This window comes from Notechis scutatus, chromosome 3 (genome assembly GCF_049901735.1).
Source record: "Notechis scutatus isolate UNSWTSFEM ecotype Mainland chromosome 3, rNotScu1.2, whole genome shotgun sequence".
Taxonomy (NCBI): Eukaryota; Metazoa; Chordata; class Lepidosauria; order Squamata; family Elapidae; genus Notechis; species Notechis scutatus.
This window is the reverse complement of record NC_142011.1, coordinates 43,553,196-43,579,897: the sequence shown is the minus strand read 5'-3', so window position 1 is coordinate 43,579,897 and position 26,702 is coordinate 43,553,196. Positions and strand designations below refer to the sequence as shown.

General features: G+C 36.3%; 1 protein-coding gene across 1 annotated transcript in view; it reads right to left on the bottom strand.

The window, feature by feature from the left end:
- Positions 1–26,702, bottom strand: part of PLXNA2 (plexin A2) — a 492,988-nt gene that overhangs the window by 142,564 nt on the left and 323,722 nt on the right. The window contains exon 12 of the mRNA XM_026675200.2: positions 23,664–23,863. Coding sequence (XP_026530985.1) covers positions 23,664–23,863 — 200 coding nt within the window. The remainder of the gene's footprint in view (positions 1–23,663; positions 23,864–26,702) is intronic.

Below are 26,702 nucleotides of genomic sequence, written 5' to 3'. Positions count from 1 at the left end.
CCAAACCCACCTCACAAGCTTCTTGTTCTGGGGAAAATAGGAGGGAGCATTAGACATGTTTGCTGCCTTGAGTTACTCATAAATATATTAAAGATAAAATTGAAGATAACCTTTTCAGGTACTGCATTTTCAGTAAAACAAGCATTTGGATTCATGTTGCAGTAACAAGATGTCTTACTTCTTATTGTATTATCTTGGACATACATTGATACATTATGTCTTCCTTGCATACTCATTTTTTTCAGTTCCATTCATTTCTTCCCTTTGTAGTAGGGTGTGAAATAACACCAAAAAGATTCACCTACTTCATTAGAGTTTCTCATTAAACACTTCTGATTCTTATATTCTATCTGCTATACTGCAGGGTTCCACAAATACCCAATATGTGATTTTCATTTATACTGAATATAGTGCATTTGAGTTATCTTCTAATACTCATTTTAATGGATGTATTTATATGCATTATATACTGGAATTATTACTGAGAGGAAGAGGCTATTCTTAGAGATATATGTGTGTTTATTCACTTCTACAGGCTTATAAGAGAAGACATGTACTTATTTTATCACACCGAGCGTAGTGTAACCTCACCATTGTAGCAGCACTATTAAAAAGTCATGTAAGAAGAAACAGAACATCTTTACCTCTTTCATTCAGGTTTCTAAACAGTAATAATGTTTACAACATAATATTGGTTCTTGCTCTAAATAGTTTTTAGAATCTAAATTCCAACAGAAAGAGTTGATGAGCAGGTAAAGGCTTACCTTGTGACCATATTCAATAATAGTTAAGATAGAAATATCAGGTGAACTGCAGCCTGCTGTTTGGTTTGGTTGAAAGAATGGGTATTACTGAGAAATTTTTTAAAAATATTAGAATTAGAACTACATAATCTGAGATATGATTGCCACAGCTTTTTATAGTACTATGGTAAAGTTCATGTACATTTTAAAAATCCTTAGGGATGAAGTGTCAGATTAAGAATATGGAATAAATACAAGCCCAGGCTGTGCTCAAAAGTACCTTTATTGGTCTCACCACAAGAAGCATCTAATAGAAAAGAAACAGTAGGTAAAAAGAAATGGTTAACATACAAAAAATTATTAGTTCAAGCAAATGGAGAACTTGAAGTGGAGAGAATATTTGACTGTAGAAGGATATAGTTGTCAATGGTTTTGATATATCATTGAGAGAAAAAAATATAAATGGTTTTATATAATTGAGTGAAAAAATATAAATAAAAAGTTTACTGGAATTGAACAACATATGGTGAAATGTGAAACTGAATTACATACAAATGATGAACATACAATTGTAAAAACAAATAAATTTTTGCTGAGATTTGAAATGTAAGAAGAAAAATTGAAGATTGTATAATAAAGTGGGCTAAGAACTTTATAACATAAAGATGATCATTTGAAAGGAATATGGGTAAATAGATTCAAATTTACATTGTGTATTAAGACAGTTTTTAAAAAATAAAATAAAATGATGTATCATTGATTCATGACAGCAGACAAATTATCTAGAGTGTATAAGGATAATTTTGGCTTACCTTTACATATAAAATATGAAAAAAATGGAGGGACATTTTACCAAGCATGGTGGACATGAAAAAAATGGATACATGTTTATATGATGATGCAAATAATTTTAAAGATTAATATTAAGATGAAACTGGAGCTATTCTTACTGGGACTTATGAGAATCAATTGGAAAAGATTTACAGAAAATTGGTTTCATATATAGTATCTTTAACAAGATGAATATATGCATAATAATGGAGAAACTCTAAAAAAGCCCAATGGAATGGAGTGTAAAACTGGCAAATTTAACAAAAACGGTAAAACCAACTTATTTGGTCAGGAATGAAACAAGGAATACTTTTATAGAAGTCTGGAAAACTTTTATGAGCTTTTTGCTGAAAATGGTGATTTCTGGATCTGCTGATTAAATACGGGACAGAAGGGATTTCTGTAATGTAATCTTAAAAAGGAAGTAAGGATAAAAGTTGCTCTTTGTAGTTGCTGCAGAGAATATCAGAAGTTACTTTATATAGTGTATATGTATATATATTTCTTTTTCTAAATGCATTGGTTTTGCCCATTTTAAATTTTTTCTAACTTTTCTTGATACATTTTCATGTTTATCTTTTTTCTGTCAAAATAAAGAAGAAATGTCAAGTTTTAATCAACTACACACACACACACACACACACACACACACACATCTCCCCTTCATTTCATCTAATTAATCTAGTTTGATCTCAATTTAATAAACCATTATTCAAATATAGATTTGAGGGTAATTTCTCAGCAACTGCATCAACTTCTTTCCTGCACAGATGCCTTAAAACCAGATGTGTGAGTTTGCATAACACATTGTTTAAAGGCATCACCAGCAAACTCAACTCTCTTTTAAGTAACCACACATTTTATCATGCAACATTTTCTTCTGTTCTTTCTACTATGAACTAAATTCTATCCCATTCTCAAGGCTAGAAGCAATGATATTAAATCCAGCATATGCATTCTGATTCTTCAGCTTCTGAATCATGCCAGATAACCAAGAATTGTGGAGGCAGCTGCTATGCCTGCTATGGTGGAACATAAGAAAACTTGTGGGAGGCTACAGCTGGTGGCAGAAACTTCTGCTGAGATATTAGGCTTCCTTTTTATAGACTTTTATAAAAGCCAGTAACCTTAAATGGCTTGATGGTTACTTTGGAGAACTTTATTAAGTTCCACTTTGAACAAGCTCTGAATGTTAAATATCACATTTTATTAGGGAGCAAGGCAGTCACACCTCCTTAAATGTCTTTTTTAAGAACTAAAAGCTACCTATTTATAGTACATCTGTGACATAGCATTTTAATTCCTAAATCTAGAAGAGGGTACCTTTACAACCATCTCTCACTATTTATGAGGTTAAGAACAGAAGGGCACTATTACTGTGTTCAAAATTTCTGATTCCAGTGAGGACTTGCAATATAACTTGAGCAAATGCTTTCTTTAAAATAGGTTCTGGAACAATCATAATAATGTATTGACTCATCAGCACATTATGTTCTGGAATAAGCAACATTGAAATTCCTCATGTTTTCAAAAAGTTTCAACATGTAAACTAAATCACAATCTTAATATGTGTTTGAATATCTGATGACATTCCTTTTGTCAGTCTGCTGAAGCAGCAGGTTCCTGCAGATGCTGCTTGCTGGCAAAAAATATTAGCTTATCTTCCACCAAATGTGTTTTTTGTAGCTGGCTACACCAGTGGTAGTATTCTACTGGTTTGGCCTGGTTCAACTGAAACGGTAGCTGAGAGGATCATCTGTGAGCAAATCGGTTTGCTCTGGCGATCAGCTGCTGGGTCCTCCCACCCACCTTGGCTCTATACCAGTGATGGCTAACCTTTCCGTCCTTGCGTGCCAAAAGTGTGCGTGCACACCAGCACCATAAGGCAATGCACGTGGGACCCCCAAGCCCCCTGTGCATGTGTGCATGACCCCCACATGCGCCGCGTGTCTCTGTACATACGTGTGAACCTCCATGTGCACTGCACATCTCTGCACATGCACATGTGACCCCCCATGTGTGTCGCCCATTTCTGTGCATGCATGCATGTCTCCTGCACGCGCCCTTCCCCCTGGACATGTGCGGCAGCTACACGATGATCAGCTGGTGGGCAGCCAGTATGTGTGCTTGTGCAGTGGACCTGCTCTGGGGCGACGGCTTGCGTGCTAACAGAGATGGCTCTGCATGCCACTTCCAGCACGTGTGCCATAGGTTCACCATCATGGCTCTGTACTGACCTTTATTTCCTGATTTTGAAGCTCAGCTGCTTCATGTGGCACAGCAGATAGCCGTGCGTCAGCTGTTGAAGACACAGAGAGAGTGTGGAATTGCAGGAGAAGGTCAGTATCAAACCCTCTGCACATGCGCAAAGTACCCTCATCAAGCCACATTCACAGAACCGGTGGTAAAAAAAGTTGAATCCCACCACTGGGGTACACCTATCATGACAGTTATTTTCTGAAAACAAATCCCTTATTTATCATTGCCATTTCATGAAAATGCTCACGTCTTCTAATTCCAGATGTAGCCATCACACATCTGAAATCTAAAATGAATGATGTACTCACTGCCACAGGGAGGCAAATATCTCAGATTAGCTGAGAATATAGCCCAGCCTAAACCTCTATTTCCCGTGACTAAATTATAACCTTATTTGTGAGTTCACTCTATTCCCACAATTGACAACTAGTAATATTCTTCCAAAATTTTCTAACTACTTTAAAATATAAGTTAGTTTCTTTGCTCTATTCCTTCCTCTCTAATGGGTCTTAACTTTTTCCCTACTTTATATCTCATTCTATTTATTTTAGAATTTGAAAGCCATATTACTTAATATGAATTCCCATTTAAAGATACTATTAATCATACACTTCCCATTTCATTTAGACTTAGTTGTGTTCTAAAATACTTGTTTCATTCTCCTGTCTTTACCTCAGTTCCCATTTTCTTTTGTGCATTCAGCCTGGGGACTAAAAGCTTTAATCTATTCATCATGTAGTGTCGATTAGAGTCTGCTTTCTGTAGCTCACACTCTGTAGTGTGCCTTGTATCATTTTTCTCTGCAAAGCATCATGTGTCTACAAAAGACATAATACAAAAATCAAATTGTATTATATTATGCTATGCACTCTAAAGTTTGCTACTGTTAATGTTCACAGATCACCTATATTTAATGGTTCATGATCCTTGACAGTTATTTCCCTTACAACAGTATGCTTATTTTTAAAAAATGCTTTTGCTGAAGCAATTGCATGACAAATTGAGGTATTTTGCCCTATCTCAGTAAACCCATAGCTTGCCCTTTTCTTTTTCTTTTCTTTGAGAGGCTGTTCAAGTTTTTTTTTTTTTTACCAAGCTGGAGATAACAAAGCCTGAGTACAGTGTCAAAGGATGTGTTGCCTTTTTATTTTCTAAATGTCTTGACCTGGAAAATATCCAAACCAGATATCCAATCTGACCTAGATTTAACTGCCACTAATTGAACAGTTCTGAAGGAACTGTGTCAAAATGTTGCTTCTGGGTTAGAACAGATGCATTCAATAAATAACAGCTGGAGAACTTCAATCATAATAGTTGAAGGTAGCAACATTGGGAAAGATCCTATTTGTACAGACCTCTTTAAATAAAAGTGGATCAGATCTGAAATCCAGGCAGCTGCCTTAACTGTGAATACAGATCAGGTCCCCAAACAAACAAGCAAACTATACTATTGAAGTGTAATAAAAAAGTTGCTATGCTGAGTCCTTGGTACTCTCTGAGTTTGGTTGTTTGCTTGTTTGCAGTTCCTTACTCAACTAGGAAACAGCACTGTTAGTGAATATAGGGTTTCCTTCCTGTTTTATATACAACATCTTGCCCCATCAGTGTTGGTATGCATATGACTTTTCTCCTTGGTAGTACCTTGATTAGGGTACTTGTTGTCTACTTAACTGTTTTTGGCAGTTTCTTGATTAGGCTAATTGTTTGTCTGCTTGATTGTTTGCCTCCTTGGTAATTTCTTGGGTATTTTTTTTTTTTTTGCCTAGTGTTAATCTATACTTATAATGATACCTCCAGACATAAGGCAACCATGCTAAGGACCCTGAGAGACTAAAGCATCTTCTGAAGAACAGCTTGATTTAAAAGAAAATCACCCTTTGGTCATTATATTTAACACAATATTGAAAATATCCAGAAAAGAAATATAGCAATGAGCAAAATCACTCCATAGTTTTTTGGGCAATCCTCTGAGGCAACCTTGGGACAAAGATTAACTTCTAATATTTTTCAGACTTTTTAAAGAGAACAGTAAAATCAGCTTTTTTTTCTTCACCGGCCAATTATATATCTCCCTTTTGTTTGAAGATGTGAGAGGCAGAAACATCAGACAAGCCTGACAAGAGATAGATACACTTTGTAAGCTAATATTGTGAAAGGTCACCTTTATTGGTTTTTTTCTTGGTACTTGAGAAGCCAGAGGAGTGATTCTGCTCAGATTATTGGGGTTGAGGAAGGAGCACTAGGAAGTTGGACAAGAGCCAGCCTTTTCATCCAGGAGCATATGTTTGTTGTTTTCTTCTGAGATTTTTTTATTGGCCCTTTTGAATGGTGTATAAATGTAATTTATCTTATGTAGACACATAAGATATGATAGCTGATTTGTCTGAATGCCAGGCTTCCAGGAATTCTCTAGTGGTTTTAGATTTAGCTTCATCTAGAATGCTCAATTTCCCAGTTGCAGCAATGGTTTTTTATCCATGTATTTTAAATTAAGGAGTTTTCAGAAGTTGATTATATTTAGATAGTTGAAATCTCTCCCTCCCCAAATAATACTGTATTTATGCTTTTTCAAAATAATTTGATCCATGAAAGTGTAATCTGAGACTTTTTAAGGATCTGTTGGTTTGAAGTAGACTTTCAAAATGAAATTGCCATTGTTTCCTTCTCCCTTTATTTTTATTGTAAACCAAACTGAAATATGATTTAAGTTATCTCTGGACTTTAGTAGGTACTTAATGAAAATAGGAACTGCATATAAGTAATCTCTCCTCCCCCTCTCCACACTCCAAGCCCTGTTCTGCTGCCTCATTTTGGCAGGGTTATGGTTTTAGTGTCTGGGAGGGATGAGTGAAGAATGGGAGTACATGCAGGGTCACCCAAGGTGGGAAGGTCATTTCAGCTGCCCAAACAGGCACATATACTGAACAGCAGCTGTATAGGAAGATGCTGGAGGCAGATAGTTTGTTCAGTGACAATAGTAAAGGCATAAATTCACATTGCATGGGAGAAGACAGTGCCAAAGCACTCCTGCATTTTTACCAAGAAAACCCACATTGATAGAGCACATAAAACAATTAACATTATAGTATCAGATGGTGGGCTATTGACATGCTACTGAGGAAGAACTGAGAATATTTCAGTGTACCAAAGGTGTTTGACAAGCCTGTTATTGTAGTGGTTAAGGTACCAGTTAGAAACTGAAAGACCATAAGTTATATTCCCACTTTAGGTATGAAATTAGCTGGGTGATTTTAGACCAGCCACTGTCAGCCCTAAGAAGGAGGCAATGACAACCTAGTTCTAAAACCTTTCCAAGCAAAGTACACAGACTTTTCCAATAAATCACCAGGAGACCAGACTGACATATGTACACAATTATGTTCATGGTGTGGCTAAATTTAGGATGTCTAGTTGCTAATGTTTCCACACAGAAAAATAAAATCTGAAAGACAGAATGGGAACATGGAATGTATTAGCATGAACAGGGGAAAAGTTCAACACAGAGAAAGATAAAATGTAACAACTAAAAATTTGACAGCAAAGAATTGACATTGATTGAGATTGGACACTTTCAGTGAGGAGATCATACTGAAGATCATACTCAGCGCATGAAAAACAAAGAAGGAACAACATTACTTTTATTTTAGGAAGTGTATAGCAAAAACAGTACTTGACTGAAATGCAATCAGTGATTGAATAACATTGGTGAAATTTCATAGACAACCTTTTAATGTGACAATTATTGTTCTAAGCACTGATGTGGAAGAAGAGGACATTGATACATTTTATAATCAAGTTCAATTTTAAATAGATAGAACATGCAAGCATGATGTGCTGCTTGTGACAGGAGATGTGACCAAAGATTGTAATGGCAAAGTTGGAAACATGAAAGAGGAAACTGTGGTTACATGGTAAAATTGGTTAGGAAACCAATTTGCTGATAAAAGCCTTGGGGCTGGCACTGGTGTAGGCATGAGGAATTTCTGGGGAAGACTATTTGAAGCTTAATAGAGATTTCTAAGATCTGTGGTGTGGGCATGTGTGTGCGGGACAGGACAAGAACCAACCTAGAACTGAAGAGAAATTTTCTGACAATTAATCAGAACAACTTGCTTCCGGAAGTTATGATGCTCCAACAATGGAGGATTTTAAGAGATTGGACAACCATTTGTCTGAAATGGTATAGGATTTCCTGCCTCAACAGGAGATTGGATGAGAAGACCTCCAAGGTGCCTCCTAACTGTTATTCAATTAATTATGTTAAAAGCCACCAAAATATGGCAAACAACCAAAGAAAAATCAATAAAGGTTCTAAGCAATCTATGTCAGCAAATATGAAGAATGATACAATGGCCAACAGATTGGAAAAGATTGGTCAAATTACATTATAATGGCAAAATAGGGAGAGTTAACAGTGTGGGTAAACTATCATACAATTTCCTTAATTTCACATGCTAGAAAAACAATGCTTATGATCATCCAATGCTAATTAGATCCCTATATGGAAAAAGTGATACTTTATGTTCAAATTGGTTTTAGAAATGGTTGTAGAACAAGAGACATTATTGCAGATGCATGCTGAACAATTGAGAAAGCTAAGTTACTACGTGTTTCAGTAATTAAAGAAAGACTTTTGATTGTATCCATCCCATCAAGCCATGGAAAGTGTTCAGAAAAATTAGAACATCAGGAAGCCACAATATGAACAGTATATGGTGAAATAGGCTGCTTCCAAAAAGGCAAAGGAGTGTGACAATATTTGTTCCTTATTTATTCAATATATATGCCAAATATATGTTAAGGAAAGCTGGATTGGAAGAAGCTAAGCACTGGTTTTAGAACTGGAGAAAGAAGCATCAATAATTTGCACTATGTTGATAACAGTACCCTGAAAGACAAAAACGCAAAGGATATGCAAACTCTAGTAATAAAAAATCAAAGCGCAAAGTGGAAAAAGGGGACTAAATATCAAGAAGACCAAACTAATGACCTTTACTTCTGCTTTTAGGATTAATAGTAAAGGAACTAGCAGTTAAAACTTTGAAGAAGCAAGATAAGAAGAGTATTGACACCTCTGAAATTTGGTGTTGGGAATGACTCCTGAATATACTGTGAATAGCCAAAAAAACAAACCACTGGAACATTGAACAAATTAACTTGAGGTTCTCACTCCAGGCAAAATGATCAAGCACAAATTATCTTACTTCAATACATTATTCCAAGACCTAGCTCTCTGGAGAAGGTCTCATGTTGGAAAAGGTGAAAGGATAGAGAAAATGATGATCAGCAGCAAGATGGATTCTATTACAGCACTGATGACTGCACCATTGGAAAAGCTAAAGGGTCAGATTAGGAACAGATCATTTTGAAGAAAATCTATCTATATGGTTACTAAGAGTTGACAATGACTTGATGTAATCACAATCATGTTCTACAAATAATCTAAATTAGATTAAAATGTTTCCTAGAGAACAAATGCATTTTGAACAGTATATTTGAAAAGTAATAATCCTACAACTGTTCTTTCCCATTATACTTCTTAATGACTTTGTACTAATGTCATATAAATATGGATAGCACTGACCACCATGCCATCAGAGCATTATTGATTACACTTCTGTAATGATATAGTGACCCAATACAGCATCTCTTTCTTAATATAAACATAAAGTACCATATTCTGTTGGCCAAGAGCTCTGGCAAAAGCTAAACCAAAACATATCAATTTTGTTCTACAGTTCTATTTGTAGCTGGCTACATTATATCCCAGTGGACGAGTCCAGCAAGACCTCAGCACCTCCACGGTGCTAGTTCATCAACCTGGTACAATCACTTCTTGTGTCTGTCTTAGTTGATAGCACACTCCAAACCTAATTGTTATCTCCTCAAAACAACTCTATTATTCAGCCTGACACTGCTCCCCCCACTCCCTTTAGCTGTTTGTTGCAGTAATGTTATATTAATGAGCCCTGAAGATAAACGAATTGGAGATCAGAGTGCTGCTTGTTTGTAAGGAAGTTGATTTTTTATTTATTTAATCACTGAGGCTGTAGGCAACAAGGGAAGATTTATGCTATCAAGGGGAACACAGGATGGATCCCAATGATATGCTGTATGAATGGGAAAGATTTTGTAAACATGCATGCTATTATTGATTTTCTTTTTATGTCAACAAGTAAAGATCCCTCTAATCCAGGGGTGGGCAAACTTTTGGCTCGGGGGGCCGCATTGACTTTTAAAATTTGACAGGCGGGCGGGTCAGCACAAGATCGATACAAGCAGCCCGCCCCACCCGCCGGGCAGAACCCTTCGCCCTCCTTGGCAGCCTGCAAGCTTTGCCTTTGCAAAGCCCTCGGGGAAACCTGAGCAATTCCCAGCAACTTTAAGCCTTCGTTTTCATTCACGGCGCTCGCGCCTCCCCCAGCCGCACGGCAGCCTGCTCCAAGCAGCCCGCCCCACCCGCCGGGCAGAACCCTTCGCCCTCCTTGGCAGCCTGCAAGCTTTGCCTTTGCAAAGCCCTCGGGAAACCTGAGCAATTCCCAGCAACTTTCGGCTTCGTTTTCATTCACGAGAGCTTGCGCCTCCCCCCAGCCGCACGGCAGCCTCCTCCAAGCAGCCCGCCCGTCGGGCTTCCTCCGCCACGCGGCTTGGGGCGGCGCGGCGCTCTTGAGTTAAACGAAGCCGAGTTGTTGGGAATTGCTCAGGTTTCCCCAGGGCTTTGCAAAGCAAAGCTTGCAGGCTGCCAAGGAGGGCGAAGGGTTCTGCCCGGCGGGTGGGGCAGGCTGCAGCGCTCGCGCCTCCCCGAGCCGCACAGCAGCCTGCTCCAAGCATCCCGCCCCACCCGCCGGGCAGAACCCTTCGCCCTCCTTGGCAGCCTGCAAGCTTTGCCTTTGCAAAGCCCTCGGGGAAACTTGAGCAATTCCCAGCAACTTTCGGCTTCGTTTTCATTCACGGCGCGCGCCTCCACCCCGAGCCGCACGGCAGCCTGCTCCAAGCAGCCCGCCCCACCCGCCGGGCAGAACCCCTCCCGCTCCTCCGCGGGAAGAAACTCCAGCCTGCAAGCTTTGCCTTTGCAAAGCCCTGGAAGGGGGATCGGCGGGACTCACCTTTGGAGAGGTCGCACTCAAAGGTGATTTTGAACTCCCAGCCGATGCCTTTGCAAATTTCTTTTCTTTCCTACTCCTATCGCTCCACACTGTTTTCCAGCTTTGGGGGCCACGCGGCACAGGGCAATACACCACGCCCAGCAATTTTTTTTCAGGGGCGGGCCGGTTTGGACAGACCAATGGCAGCGATTTTTTTTAAAGGGAAGGGCGGATTGGACAGACCAACGGGCCGGATGTGTCCAGCGGGCCGTGTTTGCCCACCCCTGCTCTAATCTCTGTTCCCTCTTGACTTATTACAATTTTAAAAGCTTACCTCTTCATTGAACTGCTTAAACTTTTCATGAAACAATCTATTTCTGGCAAATATCACCCCCTTTCTCTAAATGTTCATTTATAATTTGATATTTAAAAGTTGCTGCAGAGATGTAGTATTTTATTAAGTGATCCTTGAACACTATCCTTTTCAAGCATATTTTTTTTCACCCAAGTCTGTGATTAATTACAAAATGTGACACTGGTCATTATTACAGCTTGCTAGGTTTTTACTCAGCTCAGAATACAACTTAAATGCAAAACCTGGGTTAATTGCTAATCATACATAGCTGTAACCATGGTTGCTGCTCAGGGGTGGGATTCAAATTTTTAACAACCGGTTCTGTGGGCATGGCTTAGGTGGTGGGTGTGGCTTGGTGGTCATGTAACTGGGTGGACATGGCTTGGTGGTCATGTTGTTGGCTGCGTGTGGCCAACTCAATATCACTCACATCGAGGTACGCATCTCCTCCCCTGGCCTCTCATGACTGTGGGGATGCTGCAACAGTTGTAAGTGTGAAAAATGGTCATAAGTCACTTTTTTCAGTGCCATTGTAACTTTAAATGGTCACTCCACACAAGCAAAGTACCAGCAAAGGAGGGGGAAAAAACTCCAGGGAAGTTCCTGAGACAGGAAGTCTAGTCCTGCCAAGAATGTAATAAGGGTTAATGGAGAGGCAGTTTCTGTAAGCAACCCCAGAATGTTTCCTTCCTGCCTTCCTTGCAGGATTAGGCCAGTAATTTCTTCTAACAACCGGTACTCCAAACTGCTTAGAATGTTAACAACCGGTTCTAGCGAATAGGTGCGAACTGGTAGGATCCCACCCCTGCTGCTGCTGTTTAAACTGTGATTAGACTAAGAGGTAGAATTTATACTTTAGAATTCAGTAGATTGGGAAAAGATTTGGAAGACCTCAAGCAGGTGAAAAAGAATGCAAAATATTAGGGAAAGACAAAAATGTTATACAGTGTAAATAAAAAATATAGCTGCCAGGAATTAATCAAAAAAGAAGAAAGAGTAGTTAAGCTAAAAAACATGAAAAATAAAGAGAATTTTAGATGGAAATAAAAGAAATCTTTTCAGTTTTTTTTCAATAGATTTATTAAACTTTACAAATATAAAAATGTTATACAAATGAAGAAAAATATAAAAACTAAAGAAAAGAAACAAAAGTAGAAAATTAAAAACACAGAAAAGAAATAAAAATATATAAAATATGACTTTTCCCTCCCTGGAGACGTGTATAAACAAGTTGACATTCTCCATTTCATCTTTTTAAAAAAATATTTTCTTCCCTTATCTCATTCCTTATTAATAATCAAATTACAAAAAAAAAAACCCTACCTACAAAGCAAAAGTGACTTATGACCATTTTTAAGAGCTATCAGAAACATTAACATATAAATGTTAGACTTCTAAACACATCCTTTTCTCTAAGAAATAAAACAGAAAAAAATCTGTCCCCATTTTAAAGCCTTGTCATACAATCCTGATCAAAAATAAGTCCTATTAATAGCTACCAGAAATCATAAGATATATATTTTAACCCTTTTCAAACAGATTCACTTTATAAATCTTCTTTTTATTTTTATTTTAAACTTAATCTTTAGTTCCATTAAGTGGTGTCCCAAAAGCTGATTTCTTATCATTTTCTCTTTTTCTTTTTCCAGGAACAGCTTGAGTAATTTCTCTTTGTTTTCTTCCAAAAGAGTATCCTTGGTTCCACACAGAACTTTTGTAAATTCCAAGTCACTCACTGATTTATTGGCTATGTATTCACTTCGATTGTTAAGAGATCAACTATTTTCATTTGTAAATCCATTGGTTATTGTTTTCTACCGCTCTTATATCTTGGCATTTTAAAATCCATTTTCAGACCCACATCTTTTTTTCATATCACTTTCATAATCTAGCATTTTTAAAAACTCCAAATCCACATTCAAATCAGCCTCAGTCTGTGTTTTATCCAATAAAATATGATGTTCTTCTATGTGCTCTGCTAGAGTAGCACCAAACCTTCTGCGTAACTTCTGAGCAAGTTGTTCCCAAATAACCTTAATTATTTATGTGGTCAAATAGTGTTGCTTCACTGTGTTAATGAGTCTGTTTTGCTTTAAGAGTAATATTTTGCTCTCTCTCTCAAGTTTCTTCTCCTCATCTGTCTAATTTATAACCAACAAATCTTTCCTATGGGAGGATTTCTTACAATTAGTTTCAAAGACTCCATACACTGTTTCATAAATTTTAAGCACCCTATGGAAATATTCTTTGAAATCCATCTAATTCCTTAACTTTCCAAAATCAACATTGTAGTTCCCCTTTTACTGTTTTCAAAAAATTAAAGCTATTCATATTAATCCTTAAATTTACTCAGAACATCTTTCATCCAGGTTGGAAGGAAAAGCTCATGGTATTCTGTAGCTTGTCTTTCAGAAAGAAATTAATAAGAAACTTCCTACCGTAACCAAAAGAGTAGGTAGGTGAACTCAGTGTCTCTTTGAAAGTTGTTGAGCATGGCTTAGACTCCCCAGCCCCCAGCCCTCTCAATCCCACTGAATAATGCTATTTTGTGATCTATTCCCAGTATTATCTGTGTGGAGCCAACATGGAAGATCCTTGTCTACTCAATTCAAAAGGAGTTTTGAGGACATGAACTTTTCACCAGTTCCTATTTCTGCCAAGTTTGTCAGCTCCACAGCAAGTAGAGTTTTGCTCAACCTGCTATGTTGCTTCTAAAACTAAAAATAAAAAGATATTTTGAAAGGAATGAAAAAGGCTAAACACTGATTGTACAATAAAATAAAATGAGAAATAAAGTATTGAAATAATTTTGGATGAAACTGAAGTCAGACACTGTTGGAAATAACAAATGTATCAATAACAACTCCCAAAACCAGAAAAAACAAATTACCCAAAACAATAAGAAAGCTTCAATCCAAAAAGAAATCACTTTGGCGGAAAAACAAATCTGGTCACATTGCCAACTTCAAAAGCCGATACAAAAATTTATGCCACCAGATAAAGACTGAATGCACCAATAATTCACATTAAACAAGAGGAAAACCTTCTACACACCAATTGCACCCGCACTTTCTACAATTTTGTAAACAACAAACTAAAAGACTCAAGGTCCATCCCACCCCTGAAAGGACCTAATGGTAAAGACTGCAACGACAACACTTTTAAAGCCAACCTGTTTAACACATTCTTTGGCTCAGTATTTGTAAACAGCAATGGATCATGCCCAGTATTTCCTAATCGAACCACAGACAACTACATATCGATTTTACAGAAGACCATGTTGAAAAAGCACTACGCAATCTAAAACCATCTCTATTTATTGGACTGGATGAAATATGTCCCTACTTCTTAAAAAAGCTATCCACTGCCATAGCCAAACCTCTAAGCATAATCTTTGAAAAATCTTTCAGGACCAGCTCCTTGCCAAAACTATGGTCACAAGCCACAGTCATCCCCATCTTCAAAAAGGGAGACCCCAGCCTAGTTGAAAATTATAGACCAATCTCTTTATGCTGCGTCACCTGTAAAGTCATGGAATCAATTATTAACCAATCCATCATCCTCCACTTAGAAACAAACAACCTACTCTCTAATAAACAATTTGGTTTCAGAAAAAAAACTATCCTGTAATCTGCAACTCTTACACTGAAAAAAACATATGAACTACACAACTTGATAAGGGCAAAGCAATAGATACAATCTTCATAGACTTCTGTAAAGCCTTTGATTCAGTGGTACACAACAAACTACTCCTACAACTAAAATCTTATGGTATCTCTGGACACCTGCATAACTGGATAGAAGCATTCCTATCAAACAGACAACAAATGGTCAAAATTGGGAGCGTCCTATCAAATTCTGTACCTGTCAACAGTGGTGTCTCCCAAGGCAGTGTTCTAGGACCAACTCTTTTCATACTCTACATAAATGACCTCTGTGATCATATTAAGAGCAACTGCATTCTCTTCGATGATGATGTAAAGCTATTCAACACCACAGACAATACTGCTACCCTTCAAAAAGATCTTGACTATGTATCAGAATGGTCAAACAAATGGCAACTTCAAATCTCAACAAATAAATGCTCTGTCTTACATATTGGCAAAAAAATAATAATCAGAAAATAAAATACAGGCTGAATAGTCAAGACCTTGTTGATGATCCAAACTCTGTCAAGGATCTTGGAGTACTCATCTCTAATGATCTAAGTGCTAGAGCCCACTGTAACTACATAGCCAAAATGGTGTTAAGAGTTGTTAAACTAATCTTACGTAGCTTTTTCTCTGGTAATATTACACTACTAACCAGAGCATAGAAAACATTTGCTAGACCAATACTCAAATACAGCTCATCAGTCTGGAACCCACATAATGTATCTGATATTAACACAGTTGAGAAAGTCCAGAAATATTTAACAAGAAGAGTTCCCCACTCCTCTACTCGTTGCAGAACACCTTATGCCACCAGACTTGAAATTCTAGACCTAGAAAATCTAGAACTACGCCGCCTTCGTATCTAAGTATAGTACAGTATATAAAATCATACATTGCAATGTCCTACCTGTCAATGAATATTTCAGCTTCAACCATAACAACACAAGAACAAACAATAGATACAAACTCAAGGTTAATCACACCAAACTTAATTGCAGGAAATACGATTTCAGCAACAGAGTGTTCAATGTCTGGAATACTCTACCTGACTCTGTGGTTTCTTCCCCAAACCCTAAAAACTTTAACCTTAGACTATCTACTATTGACCTTACCGGTTTCCTAAGAGGTCTGTAGAGGGCATGCATAAGCGAACCAACGTGCCTACCGTCCCTATCCTATTGTTTCTTTTATTTTTTTTATTTTTCTTATATGTATCCATGTATTCATAACTATGTTTTTACTTGTACCTATTATCTTGTAAACAATTGACAAACCAAATAAATAAATAAATAATAAATAAAATAAAAGGAGAATTTTAGAAAATTGTATGGAAACCATATGGTGATATGTGAAACAATGTAACTGAAACAACTGTTGGAAATGTAACTATGCACAAGGAATATATTTTCACATGTGGTGGGCTTGCCCATGTGCTCAGAAATTTTGGAGAAATATTAGAAATTGGATTTTAAATACAAATAAACAAAATTTAAAACTTGAACCCGAAACCTTTCTGCTAAGTATGATAGATTTAAACATGGATGAAAAATATCAATATTTAATTTTGCACATTATAACTGCGGCAAGAATAACCTACGCACAAAACTGGAAACCGTCTTCCATTCCTTCAGAGGATATGGTAATTTAAAAAATACATGAATGCGCTGAGATGGATAGCCTAACCAAATTGTTAAAAAATAAACAAGATAGTGACTATTATGAAATATGGAACATTTGGTGTGAGTGGTTAAAGAAAAGGTAATATTTGATATTTGGGTAAGTTATGGAAATGACAGAAGACGTGTATTTAATCATAAACTATATCAAGAAATTAAAACATTAAAAGAATGAAGGAGTTATTGTAACAAGGCAGATCACGTCAATGATAAAGATAAAGAAAAAAAATTAACCATTGCTCAATATATGCTGTAAAATGTGTGTGTGTGTGTGTGTGTGTGTGTGTGTGTGTGTGTGTATGTGTTGATTTGTCTGTTTTAAATGTATGTCAAATAAATGTTTTTTCTAGAAAAAAAAGAAACAAGTGCTATAAATGTTAAAATTCAGGAAAACACACTGATGAAAAGAAAGTAATGTGCTGTAAGACTACTGAAAAATGGTAAGTCTGCCATTGTACTTGACATAATGTGAGAAATATTTGCTTATAGAGTAGCTATGCAACTAGCTTAAGGTATATGTGAAGCTGCACCTGTGCCTCATAACTAAAAAATAGAAAAATAACAGAAATTTCTACCAACAGAGAAATAAAAGAGAGAATGAACAAAACTACATGGGTGGCAGGACTAATTTGTTAATTTTGGAAAAATTCTATTTGAAATATTACAATGACAATGAACAACATTTGAGAAGTCTAATGTGACTTCAAACCAGATTTTTGCTCTTAAGTATTTATGAATGTGAAAAAGAAAATGAATTGTTTATTATCTACAAAAAAAGATGAAAAAGTGAATAGTTCTGAGTTATGGATTGTTTTTCCCATACATGGAATTGATAGGTGTCTGCTGCACGTGATAAGAACAGTCTATGGTCGCACTAAACTCAGATATGAATAAATGAAACATTTAGCAAATGATTCAGTATTGGTCATGAATAAGACGAGGATATATACCCCTTTGGGTGTTTATTTATGGATAATTATACATGGAATGTTTGTTGGTATGTAGAGATATGTTGGTGTATACCTACTTTTGTATTCAAGCAATGCCTAATTGCAGTCTGAGAAATCAAATGATTTACATCAAATGTTGAATAGATTAAATGATGCACCAAAGAATAGATCTGAAAATTAATGTATCAAAGACAAATATTTGACAGGAAAAATTGAGTCAGTGATTACAAATTTTTTCATAAATGATGAAAAATTACATCAAGTAGATGAATTCATGTACTTTGCTAGAACGTCTACTAAAGATAGAAAAATGGATAGAGAAAAATAGCAGAAATGCTAGTAGAAAGGTAGTGGGTAGGATGCAATATGTTATGGGAAATGGATGCTTATTGAAAGAACCAAAAATTATTATGTGTATCAGTAGTAAGCTTCTGTTAACTTGGTTGTATAGAAGTGAAAATTGGGTTTTCATGAAAAATAAAAGGTTAAATTGAATTCAGTAATCATTTAAGAAGTATATTAGGTAAAAGAAGTACAGAATCACTACAGGTAAGGCCTGAGGATACTTCAGAGCTAATTTAGTCCAACCAATACATTTTCAGGAGAGGGATGTAAGAATAGATTTCAAGGATAGAGAGTTATATAGAGTTACAATAGATAATGACAGTAGAAGCTAGTTTTTGTTAATTTACTTTATTGCCCTTAATTTGTTTTCCTTCTACTGTATTTTTCTGAAACTTTGCATAACATTATTTTTATTGAAAAGGAATAATATGATCAATATCTGTCTATCTGTGATCCGTTGCTAGGTATAGGTTAAGAAAACAAAAACAAATAATGATACATTTCTTAATCCTCCAAAGCTTGAAGGATAATCTAAAACCAATTAATAGTACTATTCTAAACATATGTACTCAGAAATAAGTTCTATTATTTCTATCAAGAATTGTTATAAGTAAATACATATGGCATATATTACAGATAAGTGTATATCGTATTGTAACCTTTCCTTACCTTATTATTGTACAATGCAACTAATTTCTAAGTAGGTATAGATACAATTATATTTTAGTTTGCTCATTTCTCCTATTAGTTTGCAATTTTAACATCATGCTTGGTCTGCCTGTCAAACTCATGGCCCATGGGTCAGATGCGTCACACACTGGCCACGCCCACACCCGGATTAGCAAAGGGGAAAAAGTTATGATATGTCACATGACGCTGCCGTGATGATGCGAGTTTGACACCTCTGCTCTAACATCTCTTAAATTTTACAGACAGCATCATAAAAAGATCTTGAGAATTCAAAAGCTTGGTATTTGTTTTGTGGCATTTTGGCTCATGTATAGAGCATTTATTATGATATATATTAAACAATGACTTATTTTCTCCTTCAATTTAGTTCCACAAAAGGAACCAAATATTCTGAATTTTGAAAATGATTAAAGGTAATCCTTGACTTCTTACAACCATTAGTTTAACAACAGTGTAAAGTTACAATGACACTAAAAAAATGTCTTACAACTGAATGTCATAGCCATTGCAGTGTATCTGGGGTCATATGAAGAAAATTTGAGTGCTTGGCAACCAGCATGTATTTATGACATTTGCAATGTCATATGATCACCATTTATGATCTTCCCAGCTGGCTCCCAACAAGCAAAGTCAATGGAGGAAGCAAAGTTCACTTAATGAATCTGGCTTTCAATAAATATGAAGGGTATGTGGGGTATGTGCAAGAGATGGCATATGGGTTAAGGATGGACGTGGAGGAGTGGTGTAGGCTAGGAAGAGTCCATGGGTGTGCACAATAGATTCATGCAGGTTCAGAAGGGCACACATAGGCAGGGAGGATATCTGGTGATGCATAAGAGGTTCCATGCAGGTTAGGAAAGGCACACAGGGCAGTTCAAGCCAGGAAATGGGTGGGAGTATGTAAGAAGTGCTCTGTGGGTTGAAAAAAGCATGTGGGGAGTGGAGTTGATTAGGGATGGGACACAGGGTACACAAGAGGTGCCACATGGGTCAAGGAAGGCATATGAGGAATGAAATGGGTCAAAAGAGCATGTGTGTGGGAAACAGTGCTGGGAAAAGTGGGTGAGCGATTCTTTCTCCTTGTTCCTCCCTCTCTCCCATCCTTTTCCCCCCTATTCTTCTCTTTATTCTCTCTCCCCTTCCTTTCCTTTCTCAGCGAGCTAGTAAATGGCTGCTGGATGGGGAAAGGAATGAGGGATTGCAAGAGTGACTGGGAAACTATCATGATACATTGAAAAGGAGGATCACATGACTGCAGCAGTCTGATCAAAGCAGTAGCCTGGAGTAGCCATAACTTTCCAAAATTTCATTCTGTAAATTAGCCTATTTGAAGTATCTTGATTCAAAAACTTGTTCTGGGATGCATTGTTCATAATGAATTCATTTATAAGTTATTTAAAAACAGAGCTTTTGTAGTATATAGATATTATGTACTACAAAAGATATATATCTTAAACAGGTTTTTTTTTTTAGACAGAGAAGAGTATTCATGAGCCATTTTCCTTCTAGTGATTTGCAACTCCCACTTTCAATTCTATACATATTAACACTTAGATTTCTGTGAGAAGAACAAACTTAAAATGCCGTGAAGGCAATTTTATTTATTTATGGAAGGCTTTGGATTTTGATTAAAAGTTTAAAAAATGGAAGCAACCTCCTTGGGATGAAAGTAAACTCTATTGAGACCATTAGACTGGCAGAGTGGGCGGATCCAACTGTCACAGAGAATCAAGCTGAAAGAAAGATGTATTACTAGGTTTCTAGTGGCTATAAATGAGAATGAAATATTCAGTGCTAGGTTGCAAGCCACCTCAGTGTATGTGATTTATTGAAATAGAGCTCATACTGTAGCTAACAAGGTACTGAAAGCACAGTGAACATCATTGCCAGAATTAGTGAATATACCTTAAAGCTCACCTGTTTGGAAATGATTATGGAAAAAATAGGCTATTATAAATTGATTACTGTTGCTGAAATTAGTAGCTGAAATTTATGGTTAGATCCATGCTTGCTATGGAGAAGGATTGTTGGTTTTTGGACTGAGATGATGTTGGCTGTGATATGACATTCTATTAAACAAACACAGTTATTTGGTCACATAATTTAAGAACAACAGATATCACAGGATACCCATTTTTCAGAATTTACAGCAGATCAGCTATGGGATAATTTCGGTACATCTGAATCCACAATATATCTGAAGTTCCTGGGTTAGCGAAAGTATTGTATTTTAATCTTGCCATTACATTAAGGGATTCAGGATGACCCTCCCTCTCAATTATTTTTTTTTCCAATAATCATATCAGGTAGGATAAAGTGAGAGGTAGAAAAAGTTTTAGATAAGCTCTTTTGGAATGATCTTCCCAAGAACTAAGATGGTTTCAACCCTATAAGCCTTAGTTTGTTTTAATGAAGACTTTACTTTGTATATTAATGTATCTGTAAATTTTACCACTACAGACTCTAGTCTAGACCAATGCTCTGTCAAGTACATATAAGCATTAAGTCTTTATTTAGAGAACTATTTGATCATTTCTTTTCCATCTCTTTTTTCTTTTGCATGCAAGAAATATAAGAAAAATATAATGGTTGGACTTGATTTTACAACCATTTTTACAACAGTCTTTAAGTGAGTTGCTGTGATCGTTCAGCTTATCATGTGGTTGTAAGCCCAAATTCAGCCAAATGGTGGGCAGTGGTTAGAATGCAGTATCGCAGGCTAACTCTGCCCACTACCAAAAGTTCGATACTAACCGGCCCAAGGTTGACTCAGCCTTCGAAGATTGGTAAAATGAGGATCCAGAATATTGGGGGAAATATGCTGATTCTGTAAACTACTTAGACAGTACTATAAAGCACTATAAAGACGTATATAAGTACTAATACTAAGTACTAATGCTATTATCCAATGGACATTTTTTGATGGAAAATAGCAAAAACATTGCAAGATGCAATCACATGATCATGGGAAGTTGCAAATGGTTGTAAATATGAGCTGGTTGCCATCAATCAAGGGCCACCTGTAACATTTTCTTTGACAGTTTCTTAATACCTGATGAGTTGTCTGAAATTTTGCAAATATGTACCCTTGTCTATCTTCCATGAAGATGTCTAATCTCTTTTTAATACCATCTCTGTCTGTCTGTCTGTCTCTCTCTCTCTCCCTCTGCTGCTCTTCCAGGTATCTTGACCTAATGTAAATCATTAGAAGGGGCACAATGTGGATCATTAGCTCATGTTGAAATAACATGCTTAACCCTCACCCTTCCTATTCTATAAACATGTTATAAAATTTCTTTCATAAATCAAATAATTGCTTCATGAAGGGACAATTCAGATTTTAAAAAAATAGAATAGCAAAGAAAATTAACCTCTTTGACATAGTGGTTACATAGTTTCTTAGTCTGGCATCTTAAATAAGCTATTTAAAGTGATTGCTATCTGTTGACTGAACAAAGTTTTCCTGACTATTGCCCCTATAATAGCATGCAATTCAGAGAAATCAATTACAGGCTAATTACTTCCCTGTTTTAATTAGTATGCCTGCCAAAGGGCAGAAAGGACACCCCCATACTGATCAGTGAGTTTGACAATTGAAATTGGTTTATCAAGGCCAGTAAAAGTGCACACTGGTTGTGCATCAAAGATGCTACAAATTAATTTAATAGGAAAGCACATGCTGCTTTATTTGTTCCTCCTTAGTATAATAAGTATAATGTGTTACATCTGGGTGAGCAAAGTGAAAGAAGGTTCCTAATCATATGGATGTGGAACTTATAATGCAATGTTATTTGTGTCTACTCAGAAATAAGTTATATTGAGTTCACTAGAATATATCTCTAGTCAGTTGTGCTTAGAATTTAATTCAAAATTAATTGTTGTGAATTGAGGTTTCTTCTGTGCAATGTGTTTAGCAATAGCATTCATAATAAAACTGATCTTAAATAGGAACTGAAAGCCATTTTGGCCAGGGAAGTTAGAATTTCCACCCAAGCATGAAATTTATTGTATTACTGTTTTTTCTCCAGTGGGACTGGTCTATCAGGAAAACCTGATCTACCCAATTATGGGATGGAGCATACTGCTTCCATTGATTGTATTAGTAACTTCCTCTTTTATAGTTTCTCTTAATACACTCTTGAGATAACAAAATGAAGTTATAAACACTACCTGGACCCTACTGAAATACAAGTGAAATGGACAACGACTCTTTAAAATATCTTGATCCTAAAGAGACTTGAATTTGTTGCATACCATTAAATACAGTACTATGTTTAGCATGACTGATATCCAAAAAAATGAAACCAGTGGAATTATGGATTATGGAATGAAATTAGCTCAAAAGACAAAGATTTAACAAACAAAGACATTGGTGCAGGTATTTGAAAGGTGGAAACTGAGGTCACCTAACAACTGGGCTGTATTGGACCATGTGACTGGAGACTCTGGGGAGAAGTGATAAAGTTTTACTTAAGTTGGGTGAAAAACCGGAGCCGGTTTTTCACCAGGAATCGGCCAATTTGATATGTCCTAATAAAATATTCTTTGAGGAACTTGCCTGCCTCTGAGTTCTTATTGAATGGAATGTATTACTTGGAACCTTGACACTTTATTTATTTTGTGCATTTATATCTCAGACCTCAATATAATTCTCATATACAGTAATTAAATGGGCAAAATATAAATACAGTCAATGAAAATATATTTAGAACTTTAAAAGCAGTTACAAATCCATAGAAAGGATATAACTGCTTTAAATTGAACACAGAGTGATCATAGTCTTTACTCTGTGCACAAAAGATGGAGATCAAGCCTTTTGGGGAAGATTATTCCAGTCTGAATGCCCCAGCACTGCAAAGTATTTCTCCTATTAATTTTCATTTGGTAGGAAGAGTTTGGAACAATGGCTTGATTCAGATGTATTCAGATAACTTATCTTTATATACACTTATTAGTTTTATATGCACTTATTAGTGTATATAAAGACCACTGTAGAATGCACAGACATTTGGATTTTAATAAAGAAAAGTTAAAGAAAATAAACGACAGGACTGAATAGGAGAGATGTGTAATTACCTCAGTGATGCGTGGATTGGAGCATTTGACATTCCTGCTTGACCAGTCGAGCCACCTTCCCCATCCAGTAATAGGGGACGGACAATGTTGACGTAAAGTGCATTTTCCTTCTCCAGTGCACCAGCCACACTCAAATTTCTGGTCCGCTTTCAAGCACAGTCCACAGCTTTCCCTCTGAGCTGCACATTTGTATAGATGAACTGTGGAGATAGAGAAGAGAAGCTTGAGCTGAAGGCGAGAGGCCTGAAAAATGAGATACATCTGTTCAGAGCATGACCTGAAGCTACTGTGTGAAGCCGCCATCAGTGGAAATAATCATCTTCATGCTTTTGAGGCAGGAGATGAGCCTTCTTCTGTTTGTTGCAGACTGACTGCTGCATAACTTTCCAAGGGTGATCTGTCATTTGCTAATATTCTTTTATACTCTAAGCAACATCTGCCCTATTTCTCTGGGCTTGGGATATAGTGATTTAATTTATCTGCTCTATGTACAATTGGTAGGTTGATTTAGCCTCTTAGCTGTTATTTATTTATTCAACAGGTTTTAATTTTAATTGAGACTGGCAGACTCAATAAGTTTACCTTTTATATGTTATTGTGACACTTTGTTAAGTTAATCTTACTGATCTGCTCACTGTCTATATCTTCTATTTTTAAAGAATTTGGATTTAATTATCATGATAATTCTAAGTCACATGATATTTGCTTAAGGAAAGAAAGAACTTACAAACAAATGTGGGCTCAGATTATTCTGTAAACCTGCATGGGCTCTAGGTTACTAAAGTGTCACAAGACACTCTCCTGTTTTAAAACATAACTGTTTCCATAATCATTCAAGACAAAAGACAGGTGACATTTGATGCTTATGAACTGGTCTTTTATCACTAGTTTCCCTGAGGTATTTCAATATCCCCAGACTAATTTAATGTTAAAATATTGCTGGTTGAGTATAAATCCAATAAATATGTTCAGCTGTAGTTAGAGGCAAGATGCCAAAGTCAACACATTTAGATACTTCTTTAGAGTTCTGCAATTTTAAAGCCTGATCTGAGGCTTCAATCAGAATGACCTACAGCCATCCAACTCTTTCTGGATTTCAGAATGGGATTAGATGTCTAGCAAAGACTTTATAAGGATTCATTTTCTCCTCTTGTTTCACATAAACTCTTAGTGGTTCCAATGTTAATCTTCACAAAATCATTTTGTGCAATGATTTTCTTTAAATTGTCCATACTTCCAAGTTCTATGAAACTGAAATTTGTAGGTATCAAAATAAATGGTTAGCAATTAGCAATCCAAGATGAGTTAGATCTGATTAAAATATGCCTTTTCATTACAATGGATAGTCTACTATATCTTTTTACCTTATGTTTAAAAAGCATTTGATTTGGATGCATGATTCTCAGAAAGGCCTGAGCAACTTATCTTACATTGTGAAGTGGCAAGGTTAATAGGATTGAACACTCATGAAGTGGGGATCAAGACAATTTTCAATAAGCTATTGCATGATTGTTAAGGAAATCTTTCCTATCTTAGCTTAAACGGTTCCCTTCAAATAGCAGTAAATTGGTTGATCTAGGATGCAACAAAATTCAAGAAATATAAGTAAGGTTATATAAAGTCTTTATATGCTTGTATAATGCAGCTATAAATTCTTCAGCCTCCTCCTGAACCTTTGTGTTTTAAAAAAAACATAATTTCTTCCATGCCTCATTTGGGCTACAATCTTGAAGGCTTCTTTTGTTTAGTTTACTTCAGTTCACTGAAAATGATGATCCCAGGATGTTTGGCAGGTTTTCCAGTATATCAGGTTTCATAATAAACTTTTCATAAAGTTCAAAAGCTCTCAAAAGCAAAGTATGACTCAGGTGGGATAAAATAAAAACCAATTAAATGGATATCTTTATTGCCAGTTTTCAATGGATATACATTTCATGGAATAAAACAGATGTTGGGCTGGACTGTCCCAAGTTTAGTTGTAACTCTGATTCTATGCGTATTTCTTTAGATGTTCCACTAGAGCAATAGTTTCCATCATTTCCTTCTATACTAAATAGAGACAAGAGAAACCCAGTCCTGATGGGTATACTTCTTACATTGAGAATATATTATGCACACAAGCAAACTACTGGTTTGAGGGAAGACATAAGGAATTAACCTGACTGCCATCTCTACTTGTTTTAGGCTGCCCACCAGCCCAACACACATATTTTCTTTCTTTCTGGACAGGTGGGTACACTATCACATAGATCACTGGACTTAAATTGTTCATCATTTTTACTTTGTAAGAAAATTGCTAAAATGACATGTAGTATTACTTAAATCCTAGAATTTTATGTGGCAGCATATGCGTTTCCCATTTTGTTAAAAAAATAATAAGACTTCTTTCTAATGTAAAATATCCCACAAAAAGGACCTGCAGAGTTTAAAACATGTACTGAACAAACACACACAGACACAGATAGCTACTGTGGTATTTGGGAACAATATACATACACATGTATCACACATGTATAAGAGCCAGTGTTGTGCAGTGGTTAAAGTACTGGACTAGAAACCAAGAGATCCAGGTGCTAGTCTTCCCTTACTTTGAGCCAGTTGCAATCCTTCATCTAATAATCTGCATTATACATGCATGATATGTCTTTGCTGAAATATATATAAGAACAACAACAGAGGAAGCATCAATTAGATTATGGGCTATAGGCCAGACTTAGCTTTGTCCAAATTACCATTCATGTCCATATTATACAAGCATCATAGCTGTGCTATGTGTAAATACATTAGGCAAAGCAGATGTGTACTTAATACAGATTCCCCATCTGGAGACCTCTAAATGTATTGGGAATGCTAGCTGAAAATTGTAAGGGCATTGTGATTATGTGAAGAAAAAAACATCGCTTAGAATGGACCTAAATTAATGATAAAAGTACTCATGTGGATCTTTCTAACAAAGTGTACCTTCCATTACCATATACTGTAGTTAGAAAAGATCTATGAGAGTAAAGATTTGAATAAGTCAGCAAACAAGGACAGCTG